The 21,562-nt window shown below is 43.7% G+C and overlaps 1 protein-coding gene across 1 annotated transcript; it reads left to right on the forward strand.

Annotated features, from left to right (window-relative positions):
• Positions 1-413: 413 nt before the first annotated feature.
• On the forward strand, positions 414-17,030 carry vwc2l (von Willebrand factor C domain containing 2 like). The gene is made up of 3 exons (XM_053440565.1): positions 414-827; positions 11,291-11,420; positions 16,879-17,030. The coding sequence occupies exons 1-3, from the start codon at positions 414-416 to the stop codon at positions 17,028-17,030; spliced, it is 696 nt and encodes a 231-aa protein (XP_053296540.1).
• Positions 17,031-21,562: the final 4,532 nt, after the last annotated feature.

Here is a 21,562-nt window from a genome sequence, read left to right on the forward strand (position 1 = left end):
ATTTGCATGTGTTGCTATTGCTAAGACTTTGCAGGAAGGTGATAATTCTGAGCACCCAAAACACACAAACACACTCACCCACTCGTGTTTGTTGTGTTAAAAATGATTCATTTTCTTTCAAGAGTATAGACATGAGCCTGTTGAACGAGCTGCATTCCCATTTGTCTCCTCGCCTGCAGCAGTATAGGAAGCAGTAAATAACATATGGGCAAAAGCAAAGAGGGGAAAGTACTGGGAAGGTGAGGTGTACTAGTTGGTGAGCAGCAGAACCACCGTCCATCACATCTCCTCTCCTTCTTCCCCACTGCAGCACGTTTCCTCCGGTGATGATGCTGATGACGATGACGGGTCGCAGGACGGACACGGAGAGGATACCCGGAGCTTAGGGATGACATCCACACCGTCTTAGCTGAATGTGGATACCGATGCCGCGGCGAAGGATGGGCCCTCTCCTCCCGTCCGCCCTCGTCCTCCTGCTGGCCCTGGGAGCCGCGTCTCCGGCCTCGGTGGGGAACCCCGAGGATTACACCGCGGACGAGGTGGAGCGGACCAACGGCGACAACATGGTCTTCGACGATTACCGGGGGAAAGGATGCGTGGACGACAGTGGCTTCGTCTACAAACTCGCGGAGCGTTTCTACCCGGGACACTCGAACTGTCCGTGCGTGTGCACGGAGGACGGCCCCGTGTGCGACCAGCCCGAGTGCCCCAAACTGCACCCCAAGTGCACCAAAGTGGAGCACAATGGCTGCTGCCCCGAGTGCAAGGAGGTTAAAAACTTTTGCGAGTACCGGGGGAAAACGTACAAGATCCTGGAGGAATTCAAGGTAAGTTCTGACTTGATCTATAATTTGTTTAATAACCTAGGTTTGTCCATTAAAGGGATAGTTCACCCAAAAATGGATATTCACTCACTATCTACTCACCACTAAGACGATGGAGGGGTGGGTGAAGTGTTTGAGTCTATAAAACACTTTTAGAGTTCCAGGGGTAGACAGTGTTACAGCCAAATCCAATACAATGGAAGTAAATGGTGACCACTTCTTCAAACATAAGAAAACATACAGAAAATTAACTACCATGCCTCCATACTGCTCCTGTTGAGTCATCAAGGTGTGCGTGAGGCCCGACATTCAAATTCGACTAAAAACGGCATCATTTACACCATCATTCAGGCTAAAAACATGCTGTAAATGACTCCAACACTTCGCCCACCCCTCCATTGGCATAGTGGTGTGTAGATAATGTGTTTATTTTCATTTTGGGGTGAACTATCCCTTTAAAGCAACTGGTTGAGCTTGATCTTAGAAAAACACAAGTAATGGTAAACTGCATTTGTGCCATCAACGTTTCAAATATGAATTGTCTCACAGTTGTAATGTTTTATGATGCAGTGGCGATAAAATAGTTCAGATCATTTTAACTCATTTGCAGTTTATCTGATGCTAATGAGCTGGTTTAATTTTGCCAGGTGGATTCAGTCAGTCACAAACAATGACTCAGTCTGATTAAAGTCTGGATGACACGGCAGCAGCCATCTTAGTTTTTCTGTTCATAATCAATCATGTTTAATATGAGTCCTTTCAAGTGACGCAGAGTTAAAGTTAAACACATTCACTGCTTTTCCTCGTCTTTGTGAAGTGCTGTTCAACAATTGCAAACAGCTCTGCAATAGCCCTGACCAGCAGTGGGGAGGATTGTTAGTGTGAGTTCATATTGGTTCTTGGCAATCTACACCAAAACCATCATGACTATGTGTTTATTAGCCAAGGGCGTAAAAAGATGGCTGCGTCCCAGAGTAAGCACCCCCCTCAACTCTGAACACCATCAACCAAACATTCATTTAGCACAACTAAACCAAACCAAATCACAACAGTGTTTAAATGATTTAAAGGCTCAGTGTGTCAGATTCAGTGATATCTAGTGGTGAAGCTGTATGTTGCAGCTGGAAACCCCTCAGGTCCCCCCCCCCTGAGATTCCTTTGACCTAAATCTTACACACTGGACCTAACGTGTGAATACTCAATCATTGCTGCAGATCCGACCCCCCCTCCCCCGTGTCTCCTGCACTGTTCCTACACATCAGACCAGTGTCTCAGCGGCTGTTACGGAGCCTGACAGTGCTGCCTGATTAAAAATGACACTACAAGCATGACAACTACAGTCTGTGTTTAAACTGCTGCTGCCGATGAGGAAACCTCATTCAAATTCCCAACGAGTGGATTGAGGCTGTAAGTGATTGAAATATAAAATGACCTGATGCAGCCTACACAACGGTATAGCTCTGTGGTTTACAGTGTTTGCATCTGTGCAAGCGCATCAGTAACTGGAGGATTTGGGGCTGTTTTACCCAAATGCATAAAATACAATGGCAAACTTAATTACATTATATTATTTTAGTTTCAGTTCCACGATTGAATGTATCTATGCTCTGGATCTTACAAACACTTGTTATGACATAAGGTCAGATATTGGACACCTGAACAGAGTCCAGTGTTTGCTGAGAGAGACAAGTTGTTATAAGATGAAAACAACACAACCCTGTTGCACATACAAAACAACAGACAGCAGGGACTATTACCTCGGATGCATTCAGAAACAGATAACTGTGGGGAGACAATCTTTAGACAAACACCAGTGATTTTATCCAGCAGTGTTCTGGTGTAAAAATTTGGAAACAAATACCAGTGGCAGCTTCGTGAGCGACGGGTTCTTCCAATTATATTTATGTTGATATGTCAGTGAACAGCAGTTTGCTTCGTTGTTGTTCTAACCAAATATCTGCTCAGATGACAATTAGGGAAGCAACAACTGTTTTCGCAGTTTTTAAGTAGAGATAGAACTAGAAGAATGTGTGAAATTAACGTTTCAAAAGATTCCCCAAGAATAACAACAAGGTCAGTAGCAGATAAATCGCACATCACTGGTTACTGACAAATACTGGATGAAACTAATTATGAAACAAATCAAACCAATACATAACGTTATTCTGAAAAGCCATCATTCGCAAATGCCCACAGCTATTTTTTTATTCCACCGTTAATTGTCTCATCAAATTTTGCAAAACGTTCCCCTAAAACCAACATATTCAATTAAACGGCAATGAACTGTTTATTGTTTTATCATTGTTCAAAACCCCAAACAATGAGCCTGTGAGCACATTATTTATTTTTGAGTAACCCTTCGTCTGAGCTATTAAAACATCCCTCATTTGGAGTCTTGTTTTTAGCTGTTTATGAGGGTAAAGTCCAATATTCACTCTCTTTTTGGCTCCGTGTTTGGTCTCCTCCAACCTGGAATGCTCGACTATGATCACCAGCTGTTCACTAACTCTACAGGCAGTGTACACTTGGTTTTAAAATAGTTTTCTCTATATGCTGCTGCTGATGAGGTTCAGTGACAGTGAGCCATTTGACAGACAGTAAGTCACTTGGCTCAAACATGTAGCTTCGTACAGCTAATTGTAAAATCTAAACAATTGGCTGAAAGATGCTAAAATATTCTATGGAGCTATAATGCTATAATTAGTGATTTAAACCATTATTCCCGAAAATATGGATTAGTGCATCTTTTGAGTTGATAATTATGAATATTTAAAAATATAAAGGAATGGGATCATGAACCTGGGCTGCCTCCGCTGAAGGGTGATGCCGCCTGTTTACAAACTACATCATGATCTGACTGTAATCCAGACAAACTGTCAACACACACTCATAAGCACAACAACCTGGAGCTCTCACTGAAGTTTCGACTGGCATGATTACATTTCATTTTGGGTTTAACCAGCCCATGTGCACCACAGCGGGATTAAGTGAGTCGTCAGTGTGAGGAAACAGCGGATGTCAGAATGTCGTGTTATTTAATAGTGTGATTGTTCTGTTTGAATAATGAGTTCACGGCGAGGCCTTCTGTCGGGAGAGGCTCAAACATGTCACACCTGTGAATGTTAGCACGTCATGTCACTGGGGTAAATTGAAGCAGGCAGGGGGCTGCACAGGGAGTTAAGCCAAATAAGATGCAGGCACTAGGCAGAGATCATTATTAACCAGTCTGCACAGTTTCTCTATAGAAATGAGAATTCAGTTTAAACACAAAAGAACCATAGAGTGATCTCCATACATTCGGTTAGATGGAGAGCTGCACCATTTTTTTTTTTTTTACGTTAACGATGATTTTGCCTCTAGAGGCAATTATACTCGCATTGAAGCAATTAGTCAATTAGCTGATTAGTCAATTAATGAAAAAGTGAACCAACAGTTTCCATATGCAATTAATCATTTGACATTATCAAGCAGAACTGGTTCCAAACAGTCAGATATAGCTGCTTTCTTTGTTTTGCATGAATACAAATTTTATTTATTCAACAAATTGATGATGAAAAAGAATTGTTAGCTGCAGCCTGACGTTATGTATTTGGCACATTAGCATGAATGTGAAGTACTGTTTGTGTTATGTGGGATCAGCGTATTTAACACCTACACAATGAATCTGTCCTGATTGGTGGTGCTGCATGATAAACAGCATCAAACTCAGGCCTGCATTGAGATGCAGGGCCACAGATTTGGTCAGTTCTGCTGTGTGTGCATACACCATGCAGCTAGTGCGAGATCCAGTCCATCAATAGTGGACCTCAGCCTCATGCTAACCTTGAAGGGGCCCTGGAGAGGGAAGGACATTTCTTCTTACTTAAGGGGGAAAAAAGAAAGATTAATTAGCTCTTACTGATTATCTTGGTTTCATGAGAGAAATAAGGACAGAGGGAATCTTTTGGTGCAGGATGATCACCGTCCGCCGTCTGAGGCCGCACCACAAGCTCTAATGACTTCGCCCACATCCAGTGTGGAGGTTGAGCCTCTTCGGCGAGGACATGAAAGCTGTGGCACCCCCCGCAGTCTTCCAAGGAAATCAAAGGCTGTGATACAGACGCCTGTTTAGAGAAGCCGACAGGTTAACCTTTGGTGTGGGCCTCGTTGGCATTTCATTGGCTGTAATCACGGCCCTCTGTGCACACGTTTGCTTTTAGCTTCAGTCGCGTCTGATGGAGAATAAGCGCAGAGATGCAGCATCTTGAATGAAGATAACAAAGGGGATGCGGTGCGGGGAGACTGTCTGGGATGCTGGGAGGCGGGGGGGGGGGGGTGTCGAAGTCTGAAAGGGGATTTGATATAGCATTTAATTAGTTTAGCTGAAAATCCCATCATGCAACAGGTCACTCACGTAGTCCCATGTCAGCAGAGTAGACGTCACCCTCATTCAAGTTGGTAATGGGCCTTAAATGTAAAGCAGCTGACTGCGGTGCTATGTCAGCTCGTCATGTGTTGGCTGTAACCTGCGAAGGACCAGTTCATCCACAGTGTCTAATGTAGATTGTGCAGATGCAGCCTCACCACCAGTGGGTGTGTTTTCTATCTTTTTGTTTTGTTGCCCTGTAAGAGAGTCATGCCACTCAACCTTAGTAGGTGTTTCACCGACAGGGTTCCCCATCAGATGAGGAAGGCACCATCCCACCCAGCACGGCAGCCGGTGTGCCTCTGGTCTCAGCGCAGCTGCAATCAAGAACCAGGAGCTATAGGGTGAGTTCAGATCCCAGATCGTCAGGCGAGGGCTGGGATGTGAACTCAAATGTGACCAATCCCGTCCGTGCTTCCTGCGATCCCCCCCCTCGGGAAGGGATAAGGAGCTGAGAGTGGGGGAGTGGGGGAGTGGGGAAGGGGGACAAAGGTACATACAGATTTCAGCAATCAGATTATCTTTCCCAGTTTGGAAGTAACTAATGTTAAATCAATAATTTGCAAGTCATTGCTAAATCCATTTGGCCTAAATATTTTATTCCTGTGTATCCTTAATTTAAGTCCCGGGTACTGTCCAAATGCAATTTGTAATATGCAAATGACAGAAAATGCAGTTTTTTTTTAAGTTTCAGCTTTTAGTACATTTTAATTGTCAGCTCAATACAAGAGAAGTCCTTGCAGAGCTTACGTACCTCAGCATCTTAGCACACTTAGTATACCTCAGTTATAGGAACGTGTGAAGGAAGCCCACGTGCAGACCACCACAGTAATCGATTTAAAGCAGAATGCACGTGCACACACAGCCTCCACATCGCACACAGCAGTAATTAGTGCCTCTGCACTTCAGCGCTGACATGTACAGTATGACAGCAATGATTGCTAGAAATTGATTTTTTTCTTTTCAGTTTAGCGAAAGCACCCGGCGTCCTAATTATAAGAAACAACGTGCAGACAATGTGAACCTACAATTCCCCTGTATGAACATCATCGGTGCTTTCAGTATCCAGATCCTGTCAGTCTCACCTCCTCTCTCTCTGAATTCCCTGCCCACCGTTAAAATACTGTCTTGACTTGAACAGCAGCATGCAGCCCGACTGTCAATCCATTCCCGTCACTTCTATTATCCGCATGGGTGCGTTTCCCGTGACCCTGTTGTCCAGCCCCCCAGTATTTTTCACATTACCATTTGCCCCAGCTGAAGGTTATTTGACTATTCATTGCTTCCCTGCCCCGTCTCCCATTAGTCTCAGGGTGGGAATGAAAGGCACGACAGGCAGGTTCACTTAGAGAGCCACGCAGATAAGATGGGAAGGGAGGAGGAGGCAACAGGAGATTTTTTCCTTCACCAAAACATCTGGCGGCACGTTCAAATTCAACGCTACTGCTCCATTTTTTCTTTTGAGTCTGGACTGATCCTCTTCACAGCAGACCTCACACACGTTGCAGCTATGTCGCATAAGAACACGGAGTCCTTTTCTTTTTCCCATTGAGATTTTTTACATACTTCTGTAGGAGGTGAGTGAAGCGGCGAGCTTCTACCTGCTTCACCGGGCGCGGCGACAGATTAACCTACAGAGAAATGCCACCTCCGATTTGGAAATGTGTAACTTTTAAAGGCCAACGTGTGATGTGAATAAACACCACTGTTCCCTCATATCCAGTCCCCTTGTATGTGGAAGCCACTTGGATGAAGTGGTAGCAGTGGGATCAAGAAGCACAGCTGGATCTCTCTCAATATTGCATTGAGCTTGTCGGGAAACCAGCTGCAGCCGTTTCTTGTCAATCCTGCGATAATGAAAAATAAATGTGAGACAGAAACAGAAGATGAGGTTCTGTTTCTGTCATTTTAAGTATCAACTGCAATCGACTCAATCCAAACGTGTAAAAACTCTTCTGTGGAGTTTAAATCCAATTTATTCACCGGCAGAGTCTATTTGAGACCAAGCTGAGAAAAACAAATGGAAGGTTTAGCCGACGTCATGCCTCACCAATGTTGCACTTTCAAGTCGCCTGTATAATTTTTAATCATCTCCCTCTCTATCTTGTAAAGATAGTAATACGCCTTATGGGGGAGAAGCGAAACGGTGTCTGTGCCAAACTAACTGTGTCTAATTGTCCCCGTTTTTATGTGTTCTACTAATTTCCCCACTGCACTTTTGGCAGTCGATCATATATGATTCAGACTTGGTGTTAGCTGGATCTTTACCATCCACTTAACTAATTGTCCCGATGCCACTAACATCTACTGCTGACTAGGGGCTCGCTTGAGAAAAGAAACAAGTTGTTGGCCCGTTTGCTTTTATTCCAAGAAAGAGCAGCTTTCACAAAACACTGGATGCATGCTTCTCGCTTTTTTGACTTGGTTATAAATGTTGGAATGATGCTACCGGGGAGATTTCCCTGGTTTTAAGTTGTCTTCTAAATAAACTGTGGATTTCACATATACACAGAGAAACACGGTTATTTGTACGTTGTGATTATGCAGGTTTCTGATTGTCTGCGTCAGTGCAGCTCTGTCAAACTCCTCCACATCCAGCCGCTCTTGTTTCTCTACACACTCAGCTCTTTTCAACATCTAAGAACAAGCCCAGTTTGTTTTGGTTCCTGTCTGCCAGGACTCTACCGCATTCTTGTTTCAGTTTCTTTATCTTATCAGCAGCGGTAAAGGACGAGCCAGGCAATTCCTCCTCTGCATTCAGACGTCCCTGCTAGATTTTCCCTTTCATTTTAGCTCATCATCTTATTTTCGTGTTTCCCCGAATAACAACTAAATAAGATGAGTTGAGGATGTTTTTCGCTGCGCTGTGATCATGAGAGAGGATGAAGTTACTGTTGCAGAACTCCAGCTCGGATTTTCAGTCAAAAAGAGATGTTTATCCAGATTTGGATATCATGTTTACGAGGCCAAACACAGATTTGGGGATTTCCGCATTTATCTCGCTGGTTTGCATGTAAATACACTGATTGAGTTGGAGCCTCCATATAAGTGTATGAATCTCATTACTGCACAAAACTGTTGCTTGAGGCCCTGTCTACACTGCGGATATTTTATTTACAGATATTTTTCTCTTCATTAAAATAAATAAATGAATGAATCTCCACACGGCCGTCGTTTTACAAAAGATCTCCCTCCAGGCAAGAAGACAAACACAACTACAAGCGCTCAAAACAAGCATGTATGGCCAATAGGTGGCGATAGAGTCTATACATCAACAATCCGTCAAATACCAGAGAAGCTGCAAACTTGTGGTTAGACCATAGGATTAGACGTAGCAGTGCTAACCAAACGTAGACAAACCTGTATATAGCCTCCATTGTTATTGTTGGTATTCAGGAATTGAACCCTGGAGGCTCAAACGCAAGGGGAAACGTTCAATTAGCAAAATATCCGTTTGGCTGACAGGGCATCAATTCCCTCATGAAAAATATTGATGCCTAACATTAATTTATGTTTCTGCTGCTGTTTGTGTTTGAGGTGATTACAGTTATACCGTGCAGTTTGTCTCCAAAGGTTAGGGCCCCCCCTTTTCACTTAACATATGTAAAGCTGAGTTTACTCTGCAGGTTATCACTGGTTTCTTTAGGAAATACTTGGACAATCACAAAAGGGATAAGACTAGTTCAATCGTGTCAGACGGACCCCCTTATGCTGCATCATTGACAGAGTCCCACCTAGCCAGCCCTCTACCCCTGTACGTTTAATAAAACATAGTCCATCTTCGCTACATTTCTGAATGAGCCCCACATATTGACAGGAGGGTGGAGAATTGTGGGGGTGCGTTTGATACATATTCCTCTGGTTTTCGTCAGCAGCCTGGTGTCACCTATTTGAGTGGGGTAAGATATGAGCGGAACTTCTGACAGGAATTTCTAATGTGAGGAGGGTTCATTTATGGAGGCTCAGATGTCATCTATATGGGTGTTTCTTAAAAGCCTTTAAGTGCATCTACGAACGGAGGAGGAAAAGCCTTGAGATGGGTTTTGACTTCAGAAAGCTCGAAAGATATGCAGCAGACGGAGAAAGAGCAGAGGGAATCTATCTTCATTAACATCACTGAGAGTGGGAATCTTTAAAAGCGGGGAGGCACACAACATAGCTTTTTATATATCAGAGCAGAAACAAGTCCCAGACGCAGTCGCTCTTCCTGCGCGGATTCATTTCCTTGTAAGTCGCCTGCTCTTTAACGAAATACGCTGATAACTTCTTGTTGACCTTTCAAAAAATGCGTGTTTTTTTATCCCACTGGACATTTGTCTGGCATATCAGATTAAGTGCAATCTATCAAACAGTTAATGTTCTAAACATTTCTAGCACAAGGAAAGATAATGGAATTGTTTTTCCCTGACCTGGTTCTCACAGGAGCTTTTGGAGATCTCATGCTGCAGGAAGTGTGGTCACAATCACAAAATAGGCCATGCACTGATGTTTACCCATTTTTGTGGTTGCAGTGCATCCAGACGGCTATAAATTCTAATATAAATTCTAATATTTGAATTCCGACTTTCCCTTTTCGTGTCACTTGATGAATCCTGGCTAAACTGGTTGAATAGTCACATTAAAGCATCCGGTGTCCCCATAGTTCTCTCACTAATCTCTACAAACGACCGGATCATGAGCAGTAACAGTGTTGTTGTTGTTGTTGTTTTTAACTTTAACTCAGCTTGTCACTCGTGAATGGAAATATATGGCAAACGTGTTCAGATGTGCATTTGGGATAGTTGATGGCATGATGAGGAAAACAGAATCACTCAATCAAAGTGAAATAACTAGCACTTAGAGGAATAGCTCTTCATTTTTGGGCGGGAAAAGGATGACATGCTTTCTTGCTTTTAAAACAGCTTTCAAATGTGTACGGTAGATTTGTAGCTATAAGCCTGCAGCTGGTTAGCTTAGCTTAGCGTAAAGACAAGATGATGCATGATCAAAATCTGCCCTACAGCCCATTTAAAGCTCTTTTATTCCCCTCAAAACTGTTTACAAGTGTTGTAGCAACAGCTACACACACGGGGAGTTGATCTTCTCACTGTATTTTTCAAAAGGCCAAACAATACTTCTAAAAACATAAATAAAAAAGTAACCTTTACTGTACTGCACATTAGTCAAGTCACTGACATTCAAGTCATTCTCAAAACATGTGCTCACAACACATAAAATAAAGCATAGAATATAAATATGATAATGATATGCATTGAATATTGAATTTTGCAACCTTTCAAATGGTCGACTCATCATATTTATTATGACTCAGCTGAAATGTGTTGGTCGCAGTTGGTGTGCTTCACATAAATTGACCTATCTACCAAATAAAAGAAAATTGAAATCAAATCAATGTTTGACGATGGAACCTCTGAATCCTCTGGGGTCAGTTTGGTAGCAGGTCGCTGATCGACTGGCCTCAGAGTAGAGAGCCCCCCCCCTCAAAAGACTGTTAACTGTGATGAGCTGAAAGAAAATCTATTATGATGAGCAGGTGACCTTTCAAGACATGGAAACGGTTTGTATTGTTCCACTCCATGTAATTGCATTTGGGTTCATTTTCCGGTCAGAAGAGTTTGTGACGATACAGAGTAAAGAAAAGAGGCAGCAGCAGCAGCAACGGAGAGGAGAGCTGCATTGCTCTGATTTACATGTTGCAGAGGTGGTAGGATAAGCCTCTGAACCGACGCCTGAGGCAGAACACAGCAAAATACTAAATATCACGAAGACCACTTTCTAGACTCCCTAATACTTATTTCTAGTCATTTCATTCCAAGCCAGCTACTGGCTCTGTTTGTTGGCGGTGTGAATAATTCATTAACTTGTTTCTTTGCTTGTTAAAACAGTAGGAGGTCCAAATAATAGAAGTATTCTTAATTTGAAAAAAAAGTCAGCAAGTATATCCATATATTATCAGGCAGTTTCTGCAGCTGTCCACTAGTAGGCTGTGTCCTGTGGAGCATTGCACCCTGAACCGTCTAACCTGGCACCCACTGTCTTCTCTTGCCCCCTCTGCCCACAGCCGTCTCCCTGCGAATGGTGCCGCTGCGAACCAAATAATGAAGTGCACTGCGTGGTGTCGGACTGCGCCGTGCCGGAGTGCGTCAACCCCGTGTACGAGCCGGAGCAGTGCTGCCCCATCTGTAAAAACGGTAAACACTCTTCACCTCCTCCGGAATTCAACGCACATTCCCTCAGAAGTCATTAAACTTTCATTAAACCCATGATGGCGAGTTTATCTGGGCTATCGCCGTTTGATGGCCGCGCCCTTTAGAGGATGAGGATGTAATTGATGTTTTATGAATTAAAATTATTACCTTGGGCCCGTTGTACACTAATGAGCAGTACTAGTTTTAATTATAAATGACACAGTAAGCAGAGCAAACATTAGCCCATTGATTAAAGGCATGGTAGGAGGGACTAATGGGTCCTCGGAGAGCCTTTTATCTCCCAGTGCCCTGGTGCCCTTGTCACACACAGCCAATCGCTAAACTAGAATTATAGGATTCCAATGGTTCATTGGCTATTTACAAGGCGGAGGGGGAGACGTCCCTTTGCCAGCACCAATCCTAAGGGACACATGGAGCTTTATGAGGAAAGTACAGCAGCCGTTAGTCTGCAATGCGATCCTGGCCGGGATGATCAACAGCCAAATGCAGCTGGGATGAAAATACAGACTAAACAGACTGTTGCAGAATTTGATGAAAGTTTCAAAATCTAATGTTCAGATAATGAAAGACCTGAGAAGAAGTTTTCTTGAACTCAAATGACAACTTAATATACAATTTACCAAGATGTAGATTTGTGATTAAATCCCCATTTCACTGCAATCAATCTTTTCATTATGTTGTGCCACATTGAAATTGTAGAAACTGTTAACTGAACGAGAATCCCCTTTTCAAAGAAGGCAAAAAAAAAAAAAATGTTTCTACTTATTTTGGAAACGGTTGAAGAGAGGACTTTATAATTCAGAAATGTGAGGCGTTTCACCACAACCCACTTGTGTGTTTTTTTTTTTCACACTTCCTCTCATTTCCTTTTCATCCTCCTTGCTTTCTTTATTTCAATACACACACAGAAACACAAACACCCACACTAACAAGGCGGCTGCATAAGCTGCTAGGAGAGAGCTAATCCAGGCTGACAGGACACAGTGACACCCTTGGCATTTCAGGGTAGGCCTGCCGTCTCCAGGCTCCCTAAGGGCGCCCGGTCAGGCTCTGGCAGCCAGATAAGTCTCTGTGGGGGTGGATGGCTGAGGCCTTCGTGGAGAGGACGGTGAAGGAATGCTCTTTAGGTCAAATTTTTTTGGCCAGGGGGGCAAGGGGACAGGGGGGCGGGGGGGGGACTGCGAAAGGAAGACATTTACTTATGGGCTCTGGTTAGATATGCAATCAGTGGGAGACAGTGAGACATTTGTCTTTTACTTCACCTGCTGCAAGCACCGACTTCAATGATCATGTGAAACTATCACAACGCTTTGAAAATGCCAATATGCTTTGTGCACCGAATACGTCTTCCCACCAGAGAAGGATAATGAGAGAGACCGATACCGACAGTTAGCAGGAGTTTCCACCACACACCAGTGACTAGATATCTTTTCTTTCAGAACATGAGGTTTTTAATTTTCACAGAAGAATTTTCCTCCAGGCAGGTCAGCAATTCTGCCCGATTGGATTTGTCAATTCCAACGGAGCACAAAGAACACCTGAGGCTGATGTGGGTCATAAACCAAATATTGGACGAATTAAAAGTTATTTTAAAACTTAAAATAGCAGCTTTAAGATGATACACTGACTTGGAATAGGGAGAATGGCGCTGATTTCACTCCCACTCCTCACCCCAAATTCCTGTTCTTGCTGAAATGTAACTTTTTTGAGTGGGCAACATTCTACTAGGAGAAGTTTGAAAATCAGTTTATGGGCTTTATTTTCCAACTTGCCATAAAAACCACCCCATTGTTCGGACACATTTTGATTTATAAAAAAAATATATATATTGTTGAGAGCTAATGATAAGTTTACGAAACTATATGTTATTTCCAGCTAAGCTTTTTCTTGTTACATCTTCTTCTGATGGAGAAGCCTTTTTTGTCCAAAACCCCAAGTTTGCCATTTCGAGATGCGGATTTCATAAAGTTGCGTTTGACGTTCTAATTCCAGAGGCCAAGAACCACGCTCTGTATAATAGTTTATGTCCGCCGGGTTACTGGGTGTCACGCGTGATGCTTCTCTTTGCATCTGCAGACAAACTCTACTGAGTGGGATGTGCAGCTGTAGTATCTCTACACTGCATCTGCTCCACTCCAGCGCAGGTGAAAGGTCAGACTGAACCCACTCCTTCTGAGATTGTTAAAGAAGATGCCTGTGGGTTGTTTACATGTCAAAACAAAACTCAGAATTCCCACTGACTGAAATGCTACAGGGGAATGTTTCTCACATTACCACGAATCAATGATTTTTATGATTTGTTCTAACGTGTATGTTGGTAAAAATGGGGCAGAGACAGGTCAATCGTTCAAGATCATTTCATCATCTGCAAAAATGTAACCTGGTAGAAATCTGATTTAAATTGCGAATCACCCGAGAAGCTTCCTTCTTTGTCAGAGCTTACAAACACACGCATGTAGCTTAGTCTGTCTGCTCCTTGGAGTTTCTCCCTGAAAACAGTCACAGAGAGCAGAAGGCAGCACAATGGAGTGAATAGAATCGCTTTATGTCCGAGCTTCACGTGCAGTGAATCCAACTGATTCAGCTCTAACCAGCGCCGTGAGTTAAATGCTGTAAATGCATCAGGGGATACATGTAATCATCCAGTTCTCATACAGGATAAATACCAGTGCTCTGGAAATGGGCGGTGTCTTCACAGAACAGAACCATTTATAGATCTGCCACCTCTTGAGTGCTGTCACTGTGATTATTGTGACAGACCCGTCATCGAGTGAGAGTACAATATAGCTACAGCTTGGTAACATTTTCAAATTGACATATTCTGTGGACGAGCTGTAGGTTTATAGCAATTGCAGGTTTTTGGCAGGCGAAAAGAATTTCATACCTTCAGGCAGTAATTGTATTTGAGCCAAATAGAGTTTAATCTGCCCCGATACGCATTCACTCATCTCTCTGTCGTTAGGGGGAGTTTGTGCTGAGGCAGATTCAACGCAGGACAACCGTTCCCCCCCCACCCCCCCCCGTCTTTCAATAACTTCTATTGGCCGTGCATTGATCACCTCGCTCGGACAGGTCACCGCATTTCCCCTGAGTGGTGACAGGGAGCGGGAAGTGTTGTCCTTGTGGCTCGGAATCTATCTTGGCAACAAAGAATCACACTTGGTTGAGGCAGCGGCAGCAGTCACTGTGTGCCCTCGTCGACCTCTGCAGAGTGTGTCCTGTAACCTGTGCCAGCTGTTCAAAGGCAGATCCATGAGAGTTCAGATCGCTCTCACTGTCTCCTCTAAGACCAGATCAGAAGGGTTTTTATCAGGTCAGGAAAAAAAGCACGGGGCTAATCCAGGCCGAGGCAAAACCTGGCTAAACAGCTTGTTTAGCCAGGATCACATTGGTAATTACAGCCTCCTGCACCTGCTTTTCATTCGGGCAATATTGGGAGTTATTGCCAAACCCTTTGGACAATATTTAGGCTATTGAAACACTTGATTAGGTTACATAAAAGTAGTTATTTTGGTTATATGTTGTAAAAGAAGGTCTGCCCCATCTCATTCTTTGACTTGGTTTGCTTTACTCAGTAAATAACCATAATGTTTACCGAACCTTCAGCCGTTTTCAGACATGAACTCTTAGAAAAGGTCCAGATAATTTGATCCGGAGGTTCTCCAGAATAAAATGTCCTCAGTATTTGGGTTGAGCATTTAAAAGCCAGGACATAATGTTCAACAGTAAAAATAACACATATGTTGTATACAATGCATCACAGGCATAGGCTGTTATCACCAAAAGCTCTCAAATCCATTCGTCTTTCCAAGGAGACATCTTTAGTATCATTGAAATGTATGTCTTTTTCAGTTTTGTGTCCTTTGTGTGTGTTAAACATCATCAACACGCCCATTTGCTCGATGGGAATTTCCAGAGGAGTTTTCTTGCTGCAGTCTCACAGAGCTCAGAAGGACATTCTCAGGAAAAACTCATGAGAAACTCCTAAGAATGTGCAAAGCAACTCATTTGCGTTCCAACATACAGCCCCGCCAAACAATTGTCCAGAGTTCAGTGCATGTCTGGAAGCAGCAGTAGTTCTGTGTTTTTTTCAGTTGCCAAAACATTAACAGACCAGTTTCACTGCAAACACTGGGATGGCTTAACAAGAAAAGGAATTGGTAATGGTGGCATTGTAGTTTAGTGCCAGTGAACCAGCATATACAGTATACCTGAAACTGAAACAGCTAAATGGAATTCAGGCATCATCACATTCATTCGATTAACTTCACCCTGGCCTCACACACTGTGACATGTCAAAATGTCTTCAATCAAAAAGGCCGGCATAGTGTCCAAGTGGACGACGTGCACGCAGCTGGCCCGTGTCCCCAGTTGCATTCTGGGCTCCTCAGGTCGACTAACAACGCGGCCTCACATTTACATTGCTAGCATTAAGTTAGCGCCCACTAAATCAAATTCACTGGGCCACTAGGAATGTCGATGTATATAAGCCGTGAAAGCTACTGTGTCTTCAAGAGTTATGAGACATATGAGTTTTTTACGAGTGCTCGTAGAGGAGTCTTGAATCTGGCAGGGATTGCGGCAGCAGCCTACTGAGAGCGATCTAAAGTCACCGTCACACCAATCGAGCCGCTGATTGCTTCATTTAAATGATTAAAACTGGGGCGAGTTCCTGGCACCTCCTGGCTCTTGTGTCGAAGGAGGCAGAGGAGCAGGATACACAAGTCTCTCTCAAAGGTAACATCATTCTTCGGCTTGTACAGATCCTTAAATGTACCCGTGCAGGCAAATGCGTCTCTCCATCTGCCGAGATTCTCCAACACGCGGGTACAAGGTTTGCCCGTGCTACACAACGATACACATTTCTCAATTGAAGACATCTGATCAACGGAAAGTGACGGATGTGACTAAGTCCTGGAGTGTTTTTGGGGTAAATCAGATGTCACATTTCATCAGTTATTATTCTTTTGGAAGCCAGTACAGTGAGTGGGGAGAAAGGAACTGGAGGGAATGGCTAAGGAGTTCTGTGGCCCTTTCATACAGACTGAAGTGATTAACACCATCCTCCCTGCTGCCTCTCAAAGCAGCTTTCTCTCCCTCCCTCCCTCCCTCCTTCTCTCTCTCTGTACTCCAGCCTCTCTGTACTGCCAAGCCAGCGCCTGGCAGGCTTCTCTGCTCGTGGTGCATTAGGATGCAAAGCGCTCTATGTCGAGGGAGAAGGGGAGACTAACAAAAGCGCTTTAGTGTTGCAAAAACAAGCCCATCGGTGCATGCCCGTGAAAAGATCTGTACGTCTGCTCTGCCTCCCCAAACTCCCTGCAGCTCTCTGCATCACTCCACCACCCCTCCGAAAGGAGCGGCTCTCCGGAGAGCCACGTCCATTTCTTGTCTTTCTCATCCCCTGTTTTTCTGTCTCTCTCTCCCCCCTCCCATGCGGCAGGTCCAAATTGCTTTGCTGGAACCACGATCATCCCGGCCGGAATTGAGGTAAAGGTGGACGATTGCACCATCTGTCGCTGCCACAACGGAGACTGGTGGAAGCCCGCACAGTGCTGGCGGCGGGAGTGCCTCAACGGCCAGTCGTTGTCATAGAGAGACTCCGCCGGCGCCGGTGGAAAAGCTCAGGCAAGGCCCTGCCTACTACTGCACCATTTTGTATGATTGACAGGGCAGGAGCACAATTCCTATGTTACCTGAGACGGCAGAGTATCGAGGAGACGCACTCACAAAGCTTCACGGATAACAGACCTAGCCACCGAGAAAAGAGACGGAACTCGTCTCGTGGCCGCTTCCACCCTCCAGTTTTAATCGTCCTATATATTTTCAAGAAGTTGACTCGCTTTTGACTTGCTGCTGTCACACACACACACACACACACACAAAATGTTTCTAAGCTCCCGGGACTCTTTCCTAACTGATGGCAATGTTGAATTTCTCATGTCGATTCCAGTGTGTGTGTCATTTGCTTGTCTGTCTGTCACGCAGGTGTTGTCAAATTGCAACAGCAGGAAAAACAAACCGTAAGCACACTTAACAGCGCTTTTGTTTTTGGGAGGGTTCACACGAGGTTTGAAAGCACTGCAAAGGTGTGTATTTTTTGAGTTTCACAACTTCACTCTAAGAGCTTGTTTACAAAATGCACATCACACACAAACGTTTGTCTCCATGATGTTTTATCCCTACGGCGGGAAAGTCACCTTTAAGACTTGGACGATGCTACTCTCAGTTTTTTATAAACAACTTGTAAAGCCCCCATCACAGTGACTTTAAAGATGATTGCACCACCACCGTTTTGAGTCCTGTCTCTATTGTTGCACCACAGGAAGAACAGAAAAGATGGTCACCAGCAAGTATGAAAAAAAAAAAACTTTAGGCAGCCCCTTCCGGCTTAATTGTCGTTATTGTTTTCTCTCAGAGGTCCACATCCTCATAATATCCCCACTAACTAACTGCTTGAACTTGTTATCGGAGCAATTAGCGAGCCAAGAGCAGCCTGCTATAATTTCCCTTAATCACGGCGTATTCTGCGATAAATCCTCCAGCTGGGTGCTCTGGCATGCTGGGTAGCACTCGACGCGAAACCGCCAGACAAAAGGAGGGAATCTGCATTTGTCTAAATGCTTTTAAGGAGCGCTCGCATGCACGTAGCTCGCGTGAGCGTACACAAGCACCCGATTCATCCGCGGCCTAACAGACACAGTGTGTTGGTCTGCACCCAGTGAGGCACTTAAACCTATAGGGCTTGTTAAGAAACGAATCAGTTACATTAACCCACTGCTATAGACTACCTAATCAATGATCAGCTACGCCCCGATACAGAATAGAAAAGCTAATCCACTGTGGCCAGGGCTTAGTTAATATATCGTTTTGATATTCCCCCCCCCAGACCACAGTGGCCCTCAAGTGGTCCAGTCAGAAAGAGAAAGCACCCGACCAGCGGCCAAAACATTTCTGTTTTAGAGATGAGAAATACCAGTCATTAATTCAAAAGGTGAAATCCAGAAAGCTCGTTCCATTCATCACAAGAGTTTATTCCATTTCCAGAAAATCCCTTCCCGTTAACCTTTGAGACCCCGTTTCTGGGCGCTGATGGATGGGCTGCTTAATATCAGCTCCCTGTGCTGTGTAATGAGACAGAAATGAACACAGGGATAAAGGGCTGACGAGCAAAGAGCTATATTACCTTAAAAGGCAGTAAAAACTAATTTGGGGAAGAATCTCAAAGCCTGCAGAGTCAGCTGCGTGGTCTTTTAACTGCGGCACATGGGTGGTGGAGGAATTAGAAGTGAAAGGATGTAGGTGGAGTCCAGTCTGAGGTGCAACAGTGGAGCCAGAGTCATTGTCATCATTAAGCTACAGTGATTTAGTGTCTTTCAGTGGGCAAAGACAGGCCTCATCCATCTGGCTTGAGGTCTGCAGACGCATAAAACCAAACTGACATGTATGGTTTATCCATCACGGCCCCAAAGCTCAAGACATTTTAGGATGAATAAGAGGTGCTTCATTTATCTTAATTACTTGAAATGCCACATAATTATTCAGCCGTTATATGAATCCCCCCCCCCAAAAAAAGGTATTGGAATTACTTAACTGAGTGGAAGACTGAAATGAGTTGAGGCATCTCTGCCATCGTCGATGTCTCACTGCTGCTTCTGCTGATAGACATTCCCAAAGCATGGCCTTCGGCTTCATGCTGCACGGACAGACTTCTTTAAAACGCTGCTTTGTTTGAATCCTTCGTGATGGTTTACAGCTACATCATCACTAAAACTAGTCTTCATTTGACCCTTTGACATTCCAGTGACAGCCAGCAGAGTATGAAGGACAAGGAAGGTTCAGTCGCAGCAAAAAAATACAGATCCCAGTTCACCGATGGCTTTAAAAAGACACTTTGTTTAGATAAAAGTAAATTGAGAAACAGCTAAAATCACAAATCCGGGTTCACGGGAAATTTGATTCCTGTGACATTGTACTGTAAACTTGATCTGATACAGATAAAGTGCTACACTGTAACAGCTACGGCTCCTCAGCTCAATTTTACAAGCAGCTTTTATCAACTAGATATGAAGGTAGAGAGAAAAAAGTGAGGCCTTAGGAAAATTACTTTTACTTCTCTCATTGAGAACTAAAGAGGATCAGTGTGGATGTAGATTAACAAACAGTAGAAGCCTATTGTCTGTCGCCAGAGAGAGGAAGCTGTATTTTTTCGTCCATTTCTCCTTGCAAGTATGTGAAGCTGCACTGTTTCAAGGTCAGCTGAGCAGTAAACTCTGTCTTTGTTCACTTTCTGCCAAGAAACTTGAGTATTTGTTTCTCTGCGAGTGTCTTTTCAAACGACCTCTCGTGTCCTTGCATCATTTCCACCGCAGGCTTGTACATGGGCATTTTGTCAAGTAGAACCATTCACTCTTTCCACGACACATCGACTTACTGTAGCTGGAGACTAATGAAAGATTGTGGTTTTTTCCCCCCTCCTGTTATGTTTTTTCTGCAACAAAACTGTTACATAAAAGTGTGCCTGAACAACACAGAGTTCTATCTGGAATAGGAAGAGAGAAACACTGTTATTCTACAATCAATTGTATTAAATTGCGGGGCACCAAGGGTCTGTTCATGTGGAACTCGTACGTCTTACAATATGGTTTCTATTGCAGATTTGAAAATGTATGTTTGTAAATCAAAAGCATCTTTGATTGTATATGAATACACGCTCACACAGGTTCAGCCTGAACTGTACAAGAGACAAAAGGTCCAAATTTGAAACGGTAAACAACCCCTGGTGCTCCCCATGTTGTTCATATGTAAATATCTTCAAATGTATAATGTGTATTCTGAAATCTGAGGTGGAGTAAAAAAAAAAAAAAAAAGATATAAGAAATGTGTATCATTCATTGAGACAAAAACTATTTTGTTAAATAGACCTAAAAAGAAGTTGTGATTCGGCAAAAGTGTTGTTCTTTTCTTTTGGTTTACCATTGTTTTTCCTCACTGTGGATTCTGCAGATGCTTCTAGATCCAAACCATGGACTGTATAGAAAGATTAGCATGACTGCTCCCAAAAAGTGAAGCCAAAGTGTGTTGATCGCCACCTGGTGGCTGGCTGCAGTATAGATCATTATACCGCCTAAGAGAGTAAGGAAGTGAATGTACATGTCATCACATTTTTATCAAAGACGGTTTCTGTCAATCTAAGTAGTTCTTATCTCACTGGTGTATGTTCACGTGCTCTATTTTCTGCAAGTTTAGTTTCAATTTATAATTTGATGCTATAAAAACGTCACGGGCGAGAGCTAAGACTGACTCATGATTGGTCATGAGTCAGACCAATCATGACTCAGTTTTGCGTCATCCATCTTTATATACAGTCTATGATCAATGCACACAATTAGAAAAGATTCATTTCTTCACTTTGAAAGGCACCGCGGTGACTGTCACCTAAGTGTGTGACCGCGATGTGAGGTGAAATTCATTTGATACTGAAAGAGGACACCGCTGAGCTCATCTCTTCAGCCATGTGCAAACTTTACAGCTGATCTGCGACACAGGGAGAAAATACCAGGTTTTAATGTGGTTTCTGTAATGCTCAGCCGGTTCAAGGGCATTACTCACAGGTTCATTCCTCCATTCCATTTCATTACGAGTCGGTCCGGGCTCCCATCTTGTCCACGCTGCTAATTGCCTTCTCCCACCTCCCACCGTGGACAAGGAAAGGGAAGCAATTTTATGCAGCACATTGCAATCAATAGCAATTAGGTGCATCCCTGACTCATCCCATTGAATTTCATCTTGGGAGATGGCCAGTGGAAGACCTCTTAAAGCGCACGGACCAGTGGTGGTGGTGGGGAATGCACATGCACACACACACAGACACACAAAGATTTGCTTTAAAACACAGCAAGTGTAAGAGCTGTGACGGAACAATTAATTGCTTTGTTTTCCTCATTCTAAACTTTGTATTGAGCGTCCATTGATCTTTTTGGGGGATGTTCAACCCTCCATTTGTATCAAACGGGTCTTTTACAATTGGATAACAAGACAATTATGTCTTCCGGGTAAAGAGATGCAGATTTTGGGAAACACAAAGATGTGGATGTTGTTATGGTGAGGAGGAGTGAGTATTTAAA

Source organism: Pleuronectes platessa, chromosome 14, assembly GCF_947347685.1.
Source record: "Pleuronectes platessa chromosome 14, fPlePla1.1, whole genome shotgun sequence".
Lineage (NCBI taxonomy): Eukaryota > Metazoa > Chordata > Actinopteri > Pleuronectiformes > Pleuronectidae > Pleuronectes > Pleuronectes platessa.